At 39.2% G+C, this 16,119-nt stretch overlaps 1 protein-coding gene across 7 annotated transcripts in view; it reads left to right on the top strand.

Moving 5' to 3' along the window:
• LOC109891034 (receptor-type tyrosine-protein phosphatase T) overlaps nucleotides 1–16,119 on the top strand; it is a 400,507-nt gene that overhangs the window by 311,082 nt on the left and 73,306 nt on the right. For 4 of the 7 annotated variants that reach the window (XM_031827335.1, XM_031827341.1, XM_031827357.1 and 1 more), the window contains exons 14-15: nucleotides 117–173; nucleotides 4,552–4,687. In XM_031827335.1, coding sequence (XP_031683195.1) covers nucleotides 117–173; nucleotides 4,552–4,687 — 193 coding nt within the window. The remainder of the gene's footprint in view (nucleotides 1–116; nucleotides 174–4,551; nucleotides 4,688–16,119) is intronic. The other 3 variants (XM_031827352.1, XM_031827361.1, XM_031827369.1) reach the window with 1 other exon arrangement.

A 16,119-nucleotide genomic window follows, 5' to 3' on the forward strand; every position in this document is an offset into this window, starting at 1 on the left:
ACTACTGTGATTAATGTTCAATTGAAACAATGAAGGCGTCTTTTTTTTAGACAATTTTTCTTTGTTTCTTTCTTCTTTCATGCATGCTAACCGGGAACTTTAAACCTTGTTCTTAGTGGTAATAGGTAGGGGACAAAATACCACGCCGTACATACTTGTCATCCCCAGTGAAGGTGATTATTGCTCCATAGCCAGATTTCTTTCTTCTGTTCTTTTATATACATTACTTTGTTTGTATTTTTGTATTTTCTCTCTTTCCTCATCTTAATGCATTTGTTTGCATGTCTGGTCCACAAAAGTGTAGCTGGCTGTCATTGATTCCATTGAGACTACTGTACCTTGGTGCACCAAATATGTATGGTTATCATCCCTCTTATTATTTTCATTGTTTGTTACTATTTTGACAATCCCTGAGATTTGTTTGATAGTTGTCTTGTAGTTTTGCTCATGGACTTAAGCTTTTTAAACTGCATCTGTAATCCCAATACATTTGGTAGAAAGTGGCTTAAACACAGATCTGACAAACATTTAGATTTTTTCATCCACCATGATCTCTCTATGATTGATTGTTATTTGTCTCTTCTTAAGTGGCAAGAACATTATGATACTCGTTTATCATCCACGCGCCCTATTCAACAATTCTTAACTGCAAAGCAAGACCGTCAACTAAGCTATTGTTATTATGCCACAGAGTGCAAAATGTGAACTTTATCTTCAAATGTAACTTCTTTAGGTCTGAATTACTGCAAAGAACGCAAGTCAGTATAATCCTTGCTTTACAATAGGGATGAGTCAAGATGAGCTGTAATATGTCTCTGAGCAAAATATACAAAAACGAGCACACGATGTCAACCCACTCCCTTCCTTTCCAAGTTGAGTCTGCATTTACTCACCCAAACATCCCCCATACAACTGTCCTGCACCCTGCCTATGCTCCACACTCACTGTCTGTTGCTGGCGTGCTAACCCCTGAATGGAACGTCATACCAGTTAGAGATGTGGCTACTCTCCTGTCTGGCTAGATAGAGATCAATGTACTGTTGTAATGTTCATACACTCCATGTTATACACATCTATGCTATAGTCCACAAGGAATCAAGTTCTAACCTTGTTCATCCATACACTGTCTGTGAATGTCGATTACCATTTAGATGTACCATACAGATTTACAAACTTACCATACAGATTGTATATAGAGTGTTTGCTGCTAGTGTCATGCAATTATGATAAGTTGCTTGCTGTGTGCACTTCAAAAGGTACAATACCTCCTCCACCCCCCCCCCCCACCCAAAAAAAACCACCAACCCTTAACACAGAGTACAGCGCGCTTGCTCTTGAATCAGAGGAAATGCTGTTATCTCAGTTAGAGGTGGTGCCCATTTTATATTTGTGTTGCTCTGTGGCACTGTGTTTGGTGTTGCTTTCCTTAGCATCGTAGCTTTGCCTGGGTGTATGGAGATCTTGGAGGGAAATCTGGCAATGTATTGTGTATGTAGACCGCACGACCTGGTAGACTTTGGTGTTGTCTTATGCAAATGTTGCCCTTATAACACTTTGATGAATTTCCATCTACCTCGATGTGCAGCGACAAACCGTTCAATGGCCCTGACTCAAATCGGAAAACAGTTGCTGGAAATCACTTTCTGGTGTCTGGGGAGAAGAATAGCAGGGTTAGGTGAACACGATGACTATAAAGACATTATGGCAAATGAATAGACCATTTTATGAGTAATGCAATAGTACAGAATCAGTTGAATTGATTGTTGAATGGCATTATTTTGTATTTACCTTTTAGCACAATTACCCTTTGTTGAGTTTTTAGCTACTATTGGATGATATTTGTGAGCCAAAATATCATACGGAAGTGACCTTAGTAGTACAAAACCTAGCAACCTCGGGGATCTTGGTGTATTGGGTATGATTTTGGTCTGACAGTTGTTCGAGTATTTGCGACAATATGATAGGATCTGGTCTATTTTCCACTATATGACCAGGTCTATAGCGCTGTACCAATGGGCTTTGCTTAGTGAAAGAATGATGTAGATGTCATGTTTCTGGACCACCCAAACTTTTTATGTTCAAAGCAGCCTGTTTCATAATAGTGACACTCTCTTTGTTGAGGACAAGCACTCAGTTCAGGATAGAACATTGACCATACGTTATGGTATATATTGTAAATAAAGAAGATAAATGTATGGTATTTCCTTTTTATCCAAACAAAAAAATAACCCAAATAATGTCTTTTAAAGCCTTTAAGTACTGCGTGCACTGCTGACCTAAACAAACATTAGTGTTGACATTTTGTTCTGAGGCCTAGTCTTGGTACCATTAGCATTGTACATTGTTTACAGTGCCGATAAATCACATTAATCTGAGCCCATCTGACCCAGCGCTGCAGTGCTCAGATTGTAATCCCATTAGAGACACTTAGCTTTGCTGCTCTAATCTCACAGGGCTGCCCCGTCTGCCAGACAATAGCTCCCATGCAGCACTGTTTCCTGCCAAATCCCACTGCTGCCACCAGTGTCACTCATCCCAGTCTGTGGAATCAATCCATCCATATATGAATGAGATTAAGTTTTAATATCATGGGTTTTAGTCATAATTCCTTTTTTATAGTTAACTTTTACCCCAGCCCAAAGTAAAAGGCTTTACATATTTTTTTTAAGCTAACAACCACGTTTGTGGGTGTGCAGGAAAGCACAGTGAGAATTTAATCAGGGGAAGATTATGATTTTTATGATGATGGATCAAGGGTTCTGATTAGGTGTCAAATGACTCAAGTCTTGTGGGAACTCTGCACTTGAAGTTTTGATCTTCACTGTTGAAGCAGGAATTAAAAACACAGATTTGCGACATTCCTTAAAACGACAGATATCCCCATAAATGACAAGATGGGTATCAATAGAACTTCAGTGTAGATAGTGATTGGGTTGGGTTAAATACGGAACACACATTTTAAGTTGAATGTATTGTTGTACAACTGACTAGGTATCCCCCTTTCCCTAAACTCTACAGCTACACACAAATAGGGTCTTTATTCTATACAGTAAACTGAATGGGGCATTTTACCCATTCCACATTTTTAGGTGAGGTCTATGTAATTTAAATTCAAAGTAAAATTGATAACTGTGTCAACATGGTGTTAAGGGATCAGTAAATTGAAGTCGAAAACATGCCAAGGTTTTATCCTTAATCTGTTGGTTCAAAGGATATTTTGAACAAAGGCATTTGTAAAAGAGAGGCTAGAAATAAGACACCCAGTTTGTTTGAAGATGCCTTAATTGTTTATCAAGTTTGCTCATTCATTTTGGCATGTGTACATCTATCCAACGCTGTTCTGCAGTACAGTGGAATAGCTCAGGAGATCCGGCAAGAGTTCTTTCATTGGATTTGAAACAGTCACTTTTCGTTATGTCATTGGAAGTTTGCATTCATCAAATTGTAAATGGCTTTGTTGCTATGTTTCAAAATATATATATATATATTCTATTTAAGGCTTTTTTTCTGAGCACCCTTCACCAATAAGAGCCATACTTGTATTGATCTTCAACATAGTCAAGATTAATAAGCTACATATACTAATTAGGTCTACAAACATTAATTGATGGTGTTTGGTTGGTAATACAATATAAATGAATGTGTTTCTATAACACCTCAATGCACCTCCTGAAAATAATACCTTGAGTGAAAATAGCATCTATAAGAGGTTGAACATAGAAGCAGCACGTTGTTTTACTCTAATGTTTCCAAACAGACAGCAACACTAGGGTGCAAATCCCACAGTCTTTTGTATTGTTCAAAGCAAGGATTTTCAGTTGTAGTTGACAAGGTAAGAGTACTTTTGTAAGCTGTGGAAGGCGCTGGAGTCGCTCGCTAGCAGTACTATTAACTCTCTCAACCTATACATTCTCTCCCTCTCTGTGGTTCACTGTATGTCCAAGCTACTTCAGTCACAACCCATGCTAACATTTTCCTGCATGTCCTTCCTAAATCAATGTTTGTTCAACACTAGTGCACTGCATGTCTTCAGTGTGTCATTGTGGTGCAACTGCGGTGTTAGATACAAAGCCTGTTGAAATGAACAACTCATACATAACTCAATCACAAGTCCTTTGATGCAAGAGAAACTGACCTTACTCTAACTTGTGTATTTCCAGTCGGTTATTTGCATGTTGATTTTCACCATTCATCTGTCCTGTGTGAGAAGCACCCTTACAGAAGTTTACTGAATCTTTATTGAACTTTGTCTTGTTATCATTTGGAGTTTAGCAGGCAGGATATAGCCAACATGTCTGCCAATACCCTTAACAACAACACTATATCTAATCACCTTTACCTTTTCACTCAAATAATGTCTCCCTTTCATCACTAATAATGATCCTGACATTTCTTTGCATGACTTTGTGATAGTGTGTGTGTGTGTGTGTGTGTGTGTGTGTGTGTGTGTGTGTGTGTGTGTGTGTGTGTGTGTGTTTGTGTGTGTGGAGGATGGTTGCTCCAGGGTAAACTCCCTCCTCCTCTCTGTGATGTGTCTGTGCCTGTTTATAGGCGCGTCCACCCAGGACTCAGACGCTGTGGAGCCCGAAAAGCAGGTGGACAGCACCGTCAAGATGGCCGGTGTCATCGCGGGCATTCTCATGTTCATCATCATTCTACTGGGAGTGGTTCTCACCTTCAAACGCAGGTAAAGCGCAGTAGAGAAACCCGTAGTGTGTCCCCGATGCAGCAAGTGTAAGCGTAAATATGTCGGACTATATTACTACAGTCGTAACACCATAGTGTGACCCAAATGTCCCATGCACAATATTACTAGATCACTGCTCAGTTGAGCTGAAAATACCATTAGGACTAACTCATAAGGAGGTATGTTTTTAGGGGGGCTTTACAGACATACACAGCTTTCTGTGTCTTGTTCACATATGCACACTGGCTGACTTCCATCACATCTCTGTTTCCGTCCTGTCTCTTGTTTTCCTAAATCACCCTAATCACATCCCCATGCCATTTTTCTATGCTAGGACCCACAGTTTTTATTTTTTTTTATAATATATTTTTTTAAATGGTTCACCTTACCACTCCACACATAGTTACCTCAACTTTGAAGTGTCTTGATACCGTACATCATGACCAACCATTTGTCATTGTAGGAGTAGGCTATGCTACTGAGACAAAATGACTTGTATGTCACAATCACAAATATTCTTGGAAATAAACAGGGCAGCAATTTATAATAACTTTCATAAATAAATAAACTATTGATAAGTACTATTTGATCATTTCTTTAATAATTGCATTTTGAATGGCTTCTTCATGAAAGTTGTTATAAAGTGTTACCATTAAGTTGAGGGAGCACAATTACAACACGCTCAGATGTTTTACGGAAACTGTTTTTACATAATATAGTTATCCTTCTCTTGTTACAATGTTGTTCAAACTTAAAATCCTCTTAATGACATATTCCAGAAAAAAAGCTGCTGTGGTTGTCATGGTTTTATTATACAATCCTATGGCGAATAAGTCACAGAAATCTGTACGTACACAAATCAATAAGAAATCCTAGACTCAACATACAGTTGCACCCATGAGCAATGAGGCTTTACAATTATTTCAAATCAGACAACCTCTGCAGAAATAAGTGGATAGGTCAACAACAAAGATGGCCTCCTAAACAGGGCATATATGAATCTCAAATCAATATGTAGATGAAACCGTGGGTGTTATGGGGCCATGGGTTAACTAGTATGTATACCAACTATGATAGCTTGACAAAACTGTGGGAACCATGGAAGTCAACATGGACCAGCATCTCTGTGGAAAGTTTTCAACTCACTATTAGGAATGTGTTCCTAATATTTGGTATACTCAGTGTAGATCGAGGAGAGGGAGAAGTGCTCAGGCTACAATATCCTAAGATGCCTCGCTTTGCTGGATCATCTATATTTCATTCTTGCGTCATAGATAGTTAACAATTGCAGCGTTTTACATGGCTTTCAGCCACTATGTTTTTTTTGTGTGGTGAAAACATGCTGGAAGCGAGTATACACTGTCCATTTAATCGTTCAAAGCGGTGTTGCGTGTTTTAGAGCTTTTTGTACTAACATACGAATGAATTGAATGGACAGGCAAAGACTTAATGGTGACTGTTTTCCTGCACGGTAGCTTGAACCTTTAGGGCTCTTACAGCACTGTCAAATGTGCAAGTCCAAGATAAAAATCCTTAAATGAATGGTAAAGTTCCAAAAACGGTAGCATTTTGTACCTGCACTGAGAAGAGGATTATTAAGGTCATGGGGGAGTCTATTTAAATTGTGATCAGACTAAGAAAACAACTGTTTCTATAGCAAGATGGGAGTTGTAGAAATCCACAGTAGTGTTGAGCGGGGGGTTACTAAGCTAGCATATGGAATTGTTTTAAGATGGTCATACCATGGATCATTTAGCTATTTGATTTAGAATTTTAGGTATACATTTTTTGACCTTTTCTACTATATCCCATAGAAACGCATTGAATAACACATTCATAAATGGCAAAAAAATACATTAAAACATCTATCATAAGGAATAAGGTTTTGAAGTGTCTGTCCTATATCTAGGTGATCTAAGGAAATATATATGATTTTTTTGGGACACATATTTAACCCCTTATTTTTGTTGGCGCAAAACTACCTTTATACTTCCATTTGTTTGTATGGGTTACCTTCAGACGAGTCCCCTGACACTTCTGGAGGTCGTAGAGCAAAACAGAGTCTCCCCTTTCCATACAGTGGTCATTCCATAGAGTGGTCGTTCGGACACTACATACGTTTTTGTGAAAATACAGATTTTCGGGATGTTTCATGGTCTGGCAAACACCGCTGTAGCTCGGTCACCTCCCACTGTAGATGCGGAAGGCAGATATAGGCGGATATGGGGGTTTGAGACACAGCCCATGCAAAAATACTTATATCTCGAGCTTAAGTCAGATTATTGTTGTATGATGTTACACGGGTGCGTCAATGGACTCTTAAGGATTAACATGACATTTCTTTCCTGGTTATTAAACAACTAATTGACCAATGTCGGTTCAATTACTTGAATTCCATTTAGTTTTTTTTTGTGAGCCCAAATCACCGTTTCTCTAGCGAGAAAACAAATCATTCACGAGAGAAATCAAGCCAAGAAATATGTTGGATGATGGGCCATCTCCATGATGGGAGATGAATTTTCATTAAGCAAATATTTTATGTAGTTCAGCGCAGAAACGTGGTAATTAACTACAATGACCATACTCCATTGCAGCTTTTTCCCCTGGCTCCTATAAAGATGAATAGGGGAAACTAGAGGTTTCACTGTTGCCAAAATCTGTCCCAAAAAAATCCCATGTTTTTCTATTGGCTTATTTTGGCCCTAAGCTTGTCGCCTTCCTTCCCGCCTTTAGGATAACGACTCCCTTTGTTAGAGCGGAGACATCAGCTTCTCGTCATTATATACAGATCTCTGGACGTATACACTTTTACGCCTGCTATGTTAAGTTAGATACACACAGACCGTATGGGAGAGGAATGCACACAACACAATGAAGAGAGGAACAGAGACCCTTCATTTAAACCCCTCTAGAGCTGATTGACATGGGGCTTGTGAAAGCGGAGGATCTGGACAAGAAAATCGTCACAATTGTCTGTCCAACCCGAACTGTATGAGCTATGAACTATAATACTGTATGTCACTGATATTGAAAGGTTAGACTCTCACGAACACGACAGTGTCAGTTGTTTGACTCTACAATATCCACAAGCTTTACGGCAGTTGTCTGAACTCTGTCGTGGACATTCTCATTTTGAAGAGGTCTTCTCACAAAACCAACTGTCCAGACTGCACCGTTGGACCTACAAACTGTCACCAATATCACTCACAAACACGAACATGTCGGTTGTTCTGCTCTACAACCACACAAGCTTCAGTGGAGTCATCTGAAAGTGACACAGTACCAGGCTGTAAAAATTGCAAAAAGTGACCAAACATGGGTCTACATTTTACAAAAATGTCTCTCAGAACCTTGTTCCTTATTATCATACTTTTGGTTTTGCAATTTATGAATTTGTAGTAAATGCCCTTTTTTTATACCTCAAAATCCAATGGTTAAATTATACATTTAAAACAATTGCATGTGTTAGCTTAGTAGATATTGCGATCTAAGGGCTTAGACCTACAGGGGAGTATGCCTTTTCTACTTTGAAGAACTAGTTAAATTATTTAGTCAGACAGCTCTGCAGCGTAGTTAGGCAGGCTAGCTAAACAGGATGACTAAAGACAGTACAGTATGGGGTGCACACAGATAACAAAAGATGGGCTGGCTGACTGCTACTGCCTGAGCAGAGATGAGATGAGGACTTTAAGGAATGAAAAGTAACAAAGTCATCAAATAAAAACTAAGAAATACACACAACTTCAATATTATGTTATTTCATCGTAACCCCTTTTTTCTATTGATGTGGACTTGACAGAGACAATGGAATGTTCACCATTTCAGGCTTTGGAATTTCGCAAACCGCTCAAAACTACTCCACATAGCTTCTCAACAGTATTGTAGAGAATTGTAGAATTTTAAAGATTTTTCTCTTGGGGCTTAATGTGTTTTTTTTCTTGAAAAACATCAGACTAAATGTATTATAAAGTAGGGGTTTATTGTAGTAACAAATCACAGAATACATCCGCACATTGCAGTTTTGTGATGGTATATGCACAGACAACCTTCATGTGCAATCAGTGGTTGAGTGCCAGACCAACACCAGCTAGGCCCAATCCTTCTCTCCATTTGGACAGGTGCACATGTTGTCCCAGTCGGTGTGTTTGTGCGTGCGTGGAAGAGCTGGTTCTCCTCCACTTGAAACCAGTGTTGACTTTGGCAGTTTAGACTGAGATGGCTGAAGTGGAGGGAGAGCACTATTTGTACAGCCACTTCAATTGACATTTAACTTAACCAATTAATATTTCAAGCCAAGCCCCCCATGTTAATTATGCATGTAGTTAGAAGATTTGTTTGCTTATGTCACCCGCTAATTTGTGAGTGGCCACCTCTGATCCCAAATGGCTGGGCCAGTAAGAGTCCCTGCCAAATTCTAACCATCTTATTATCATGCACATACCCATATACAGTTCAAGTCGGAAGTTTGCATACACCTTAACAAAATACATTTAAAATCAGTTTTTCACAATTCCTGGCATTTAATCCTCGTAAAAATTCCCTGTTTTAGGTCAGTTAGGATCACCACTATATTTTAAGAATGTGAAATGTCAGAATAATAGTAGAGAATGATTTATTTCAGCATTTATTTCTTTCATCACATTCCCAGAGGGTCAGATGTTTACATACACTCAATTAGTATTTGGTAGCATTGCCTTCAGGTAGCCTTCTACAAGCTTCCCAAAATAAGTTGGGTGAATTTTGGCCCATTCCTCCTGACAGAGCTGGTGTAACTCAGTCAGGTTTGTAGGCCTCCTTGCTCGCACACGCTTTTTAAGTCCTGACCACAGATTTTCTATCGTATTAAGGTCAGGGCTTTGTGATGGCCACTCCAATACCTTGACTTTGTTGTCCTTAAGCCATTTTGCCACAACTTTGGAAGTATGCTTGGGGTCATTGTCCATTTGGAAGACCCATTTGCGACCAAGCTTTAACTTCCTGACTGATGTCTTGAGATGTTGTTTCAATATATCCACATAATTGTCCTACCTCATGATGCCATCTGTTTTGTGAAGTGCACCAGTCCCTCCTGCAGCAAAGCACCCCCACAACATGATGCTGCCACCCCCGTGCTTCACGGTTGGGATGGTGTTCTTCAGCTTGCAAGCTTCCCCGTTTTTCTTCCAAGCATAACGATGGTCATTATGACCAAACAGTTATATTTTTGTTTCATCAGACCAGAGGACATTTCTCCAAAAAGTACGATCTTAGTCCACATGTGTAGTTGGAAACCGTAGTCTGGCATTTTTATGGCGGTTTTGGAGCAGTGGCTTCCTCCTTGCTGAGCGGCCTTTCAGGTTATGTCGATATAGGACTCGTTTTACTGTGGATAGAGATACTTTTGTACCTGTTTCTTCCAGCATCTTCACAAGGTCCTTTGCTGTTGTTCTGTGATTGATTTGCACATTTCGCACCAAAGTACGTTAATCTCTAGGAGACAGAACGCGTCTCCTTCCTGAGCGGTATGACAGCTGCGTGGTCCCATGCTGTTTATACTTGTGTACTATTGTTTGTACAGATGTACATGGTACCTCCAGGTGTTTGGAAATTGCTCCCAAGGGTGAACCAGGCCTGTGGAGGTCTACAGTTTTTTTTCTGAGGTCTTGGCTGATTTCTTTTATATTTTCCCATGATGTCAAGCAAAGAGGCACTGAGTTTGAAATAGATCCACAGGTACAAACTTCACTGAAATGTCAATTAGCCAATCAGAAGCTTCTGAAGCCATGACATCATTTTCTGGAATTTTCCAAGCTGTTTAAAGGCGCAGTCAACTTAGTGTATGTAAACTTCTGACCCACTGGAATTGTGATATAGTGCATTATTAGTGAAACAATCTGTCTGTGAATAATTGTTGGGAAAATTACTTGTCATTCACAAAGTAGATGTCCTAATCAAATTTCCAAAACTGTAGTTTGTTTACAAGAAATGTGTGGAGTGGTTGAAAAACTAGTTTTAATGACTCCAACCTAAGTGTATGTAAACCTCCGACTTCAACTGTATCAACATATAAGGTTAGGTGTAATATTCATTATTCAGCTGATTCATCCCAATGAAAGCTTTAGGGTCAACGCAATCATTCTAATCATCTGAACTCCTCTGCATGCATTTCCAGTTGAAATAGACTATTTAGCCTTTAGGTGTAATATCTATACTTCCTCTCTAGACATACGTTATATGTTGGTATAACAAAACGTCTTAATAAATCATCTGTACCAGTTATTGACATGATCAAATCCACCACTGTTTTTTTTCTAATACTAGTCTCACACCCTTCTCTTATCTTCTTCCTCTTTTGGCCTGCGCCCGCTAGAGAGATACACACATGGAGAACTCTGAGTGTGGGGTATTGTATGTTTATTTTTAGCTACGCATCTTGAGATTGTGCCTCACCATTTTTGTTGGGACTCATCTGTGATCAGATACGTCATTCATGTCCAACACATGCACGAAAATTCACGAGGCCATTACTTTTTGATACTCAGACCGTCACTGTCGATTGCACCATTTTGGATTTCTAGCTTTTGTTCTGCATCACTGTGATTGTACAAAATGCCACTCTCAATGTCATTCGTTGACTTATTATTGATTTTTTTTTTACCTAGCCTCCTATGCATTGTCAGTTGAATATTAGATACATTTTCTGCAATGATCTATAGTGAATTTTATGTCTTGCATTATAAGTACACCTTTCAGTAAGGGTTTTCATTCATATTTTGTTGTTTTGCGTTGCATAACCCCCCTGGCGCAACAATGAACTGGCCTTGCAGCTACTGTTGTTACTCTTTACCTGCACTTACCCACCAAGAGGAAGGGTTAACTCTGCTCCACTTTCTATGTCAAACTAGTAATTTTCACTAATAATGTCACAACCTATTTGGAGTGGTGCACTAATTCGGATTCATTAAGTGTTTACCACAATAGCACTTTTTTTTGGTGAGTGGGTTGTATTCATTACTCTAAACTATGCCTCTTGTATACACACATATTTATTCACCTGCCTATAGGCATGAGTCTGTGTCTTTGTGGTTCAACCAGAAGCTTGTTATAGTGAGTCTATCCTATTATAATCTAAAGCTATGAATTGAATCATGACAAACAAGCAGGTCAGTCTACTTGGGCTTTACGGTGGCCACTCTGGTTTGGAGTCCTCGGCAGAACGGTGTCACCGTAACCAAGTGGTCACAAATCGTTTTAGGTTCCACTGTGCAAGAGGGGTCCATGGCGTTTCATGAACATCAAGGCAGACACGCGGTGAAGTGAAATGTTTTTTCAACGTTCTGATTCATCAAGGTGGTCAAGCCTCTGACAGGCCTCTGCTGTCGCCTATAGTTCTTCATCATTCTCGCCACCACCAGAGAGAAGACCATTTACCTTCCTCTAGTCTGCAATACATATTTATTTAGTTTCTCATTTTATTGTTTTTGATGGAATTTTAGTGGTAGTTAAATAAAATGTATTTAGAATTTTACCATTCTTTTACTAGATCTGTGTATTCTCAAATTGAAAAAAGTTTGACTGCTGCTCCTCCGAGCTCCGGCAGCTCTCCACCCCTTGTAATATTTCTCCGTAAACAAAATGTATTTTAAATATCCTCACCCACACCGACTCTCCAAAACTATGAACTTCAGCCTCTCATTTTTTCCAATTTCAAATCCTCACATTCAATACCACTTTAGTCCAGACAACATACCTTTCAGGACATTAAGACGGTGTAACCAAATACAATTAGTAATTTATTGGTGCCTTGGTGCAAACGTAGGCTGTTAACATTACAGATGAATGCTCTGCAAGGCCATTCAGTCATGGGCTTAGAGCGATCACATTTAAAATGCGGGACAAAGGGATGATTTTGCAAAACATTCGCAGGGCAATTTAGCCCCCCCCCCACACACACACACAGAAATACCACTGCACCCAACAAGCTAATTGAAGCATGCCTATAGGCTACTACAATGTGTTTTGCCTCGCACAAAATTTGGTTATACAGAAATGACAAACCACGTGTGGCTGTTTTTATGAAAATCTGGGAATATTTAGCAAAGGAAACATTTCTGGTTGGTCTCAGGAAATGTAAAATAATTAGGAAAGCCATATTGAGAGAAGTAGCAGCACATATTTTGAATTAGCAACAAATGCACATGGAGAGCCTCACAGGTTTGACAAAATCACCTTATATGGCTATTTTCTTACATTTTTAGCTCATAATTTTTGGTAAATAGTTAACTGTCCTCCAAGTTTAGCTGGAATTCGCGTTCATGTCATGTCGGAAACTCAAACTCGCTAACCTAGGGGGAAGAGTCGGATCCCAAGTTTCCCATTTGGGAGGTACCAGAATCAACCAATAGGAAGCGCTACGCAAATTTCCGTTCATTTTAACTCTGCGGTCCCGAATTTCTGAAAAAAAAAAAGTATTTGACAAATGTGTTTGACCATATGACATTTGCCTACATCTCGTCTTGCGCTGCGCAGAATATCAGATCTCAACAACGATTGGAGAAGGGTTTAACATCACTAGTACCATATCTTTATGATATACACTGAGTGTACTGGACATCAAGAACACCTTGGTAATATTGAGGTGCACCCCACGTTAGGTGGTGGACCGTTCTTGATACACAAGGGAAACTGTTGAGCGTGAATAACCCAGCAGCGTTGCAGTTGTTGGTGCAAACCTGTGCGACTGGCAACTACTACCATACCCCGTTCAAAGGCACTTAAATATTTTGTCTTGCCCATTTACCCTCTGAATGGCACACATACACAATCCATGTCTCAATTGTCTCAAGGCTTAACAATCATTCTTCAACCGGTCTCCTCATCTGCAGCTACACTGATTTGAAGTGAATTTAACAAGTGACATCAATAAGGGATCCTAGTGTTCACCTGGTCAGTCTGTCATGGAAAGAGCAGGTGTTGATAACATTTTGTGCACTCGGTGTATATATCGTGACTGCAAAAGAAACAGGTTAGAATGTCTGACTGAAATACGGGACAAATCTAACTTCTTTTGTAAATAGATGTTTTAATTTGTTGATGAAATGTGGGACTTGATTGGTTGTGGGACAAAGGGCCAAAATGCAGGACTGTCTGGCACAATCCGGGACATGTGGTCACCCAACATGGGCGGAGTGAGTTAAGTGTCCATTCAGTCACTGCATGTTTGCATGCGTGCGTGGTATAATTAAATGTTTACAATTCATATGGATGCGTAGCGTGTGCGCGAGTGTGTATGTGCGTCCGATTTGTTTATACAGCAATGGTATTTCTGTGTCATGTTTACATAGTATAACCTTTAAAGTTGTTCAGTGCCTTCAGAAAGTATTGCTACCCCTTGACTTATTCCGCATTTTGTGTTACAGCCTGAATTCAAAATGGATTAAATATATTTTTGCATCCGTCTACACTCAATACCCCATAATGACAAAGTGAAAAGTGTTTTTAGACCTTTTTTTTGCAAATACAGCACTCCATCACTTTCCCTCTTGGTCAAATAGCCCTTACACAGCCTGGAGGTGTGTTGGGTCATTGTCCTGTTGAAAAACAAATGATAGTCCCACTAAGCGCAAACCAGATGGGATGGTGTATCACTACGGAATGCTGTGGTAGCCATGCTGGTTAAGTGAATTCTAAATAATTCACTGACAGTGTCACTAGCAAAGCATCATCACACCCCACCTCCTCCATGCTTCATGGTAGGAACCACACATGCGGAGATCATCCGTTCACCTACTCTGCGTCTCAGAAAGTCAAACAATCTCAAATTTGGACTAATCAGACCAAAAGACACTTTGCTCATGTTTCTTGGCCCAAGCAAGCCTCTTCTTCTTATTGGTGTCCTTTAGTAGTGGTTTCTTTGCAGAAGGCCTGATTCATGCAGTTTCCTCTGAACAGTTGATGTTGAAATGTGTCTGTTTACTTGAACTCTGAAGCATTTATTTGGGCTGCAATTCTTGAGGCTGGTAGCTCTAATGAACTTATCCTCTGCAGCAGAGTTATCTCTGGGTTGTCCATTTCTGTGGTGGGCCTCATGAGAGCCAGTTTTGTCATAGCGCTTGATGGTTTTTGCGACGGCATTTTAAGTAACTTTGAAGTACATTTTCCGTATTGACTGACCTTCATGTCTTAACCCTTGTGTGGTGTTCGTTTTTGTTATGCACCCAATGTTCGCGGGTCTGATGGACCCATAACATTATTGTTTTTAAAACAATACTGCCACAACAATTTACGTAATTAATTCTTAGATGACTTAAATCTATTACAAGCAATATAGACAGCATACATGGTTAATATTTGCCATTTACCTCTGCTAGATCACGTGTATCAATAAAAGTGCTATTTGTTTTTAAAAATTAAATGTATAATCCAGACATGGGTGGAATATAATTGAAACAAGGTTTTCATCACTATTGAAGTTTTATGTTTTGAGCTGAACAAATTGGGAGGACAAATTTTACATACAGTATTTTATGGAAATGATAAATGAGCCCCATTGAAAACAAATTAAGGCCAGACAGTATCTGTATACCAGACATATGAATGTGTCTCGTGTTGTGGATGAAAACATACCGTTCAAAAGTTTAGGGTCACTTAGAAAGTTCCTTGTTTTTGAAAGAAAAGCTCATTTTTGTCTATTAAAATAACATCAAATTGATCAGAAATACAGTGTAGACATTGTTAATGTTGTAAATTACTATTGTAGCTGGAAACGGCTGATTTTTAATGGAATATCTACATCTATCTACATAGGCCCATTATCAGCAACCATCATTCCTGTGTTCAAATGGCACGTTGTGTTAGCTAATCCAAGTTTATAATTTTAAAGGCTAATTGATCATTAGAAAACACTTTTGCAATTGTGTTAGCACAGCTGAAACTGTTGTTCTGATTAAAGAAGCAATAAAACTGGCCTTCTTTAGACTAGTTGAATATCTGGAGCATCAGCATTTGTGGGTTCGATTACAGGCTCAAAATGGCCAGAAACAAAGTACTTCCTTCTGAAACTTGTCAGTCTATTAATGTTCTGAGAAATTAAGGCTATTCCATGTGAGAAATTGCCAAGAAAATGAAGATACAGTGCCTTGCGAAAGTATTCGGCCCCCTTGAACTTTGCGACCTTTTGACACATTTCAGGCTTCAAACATAAAGATATAAAACTGTATTTTTTTGTGAAGAATCAACAACAAGTGGGACACAATCATGAAGTGGAACGACATTTATTGGATATTTCAAACTTTTTTAACAAATCAAAAACGGAAAAATTGGGCGTGCAACATTATTCAGCCCCCTTAAGTTAATACTTTGTAGCGCCACCTTTTGCTGCGATTACAGCTGTAAGTCGCTTGGGGTATGTCTCTATCAGTTTTGCACATCGAGAGACTGAATTTTTTTCCCAT

This window comes from Oncorhynchus kisutch, linkage group LG1, assembly GCF_002021735.2.
Source record: "Oncorhynchus kisutch isolate 150728-3 linkage group LG1, Okis_V2, whole genome shotgun sequence".
Lineage (NCBI taxonomy): Eukaryota > Metazoa > Chordata > Actinopteri > Salmoniformes > Salmonidae > Oncorhynchus > Oncorhynchus kisutch.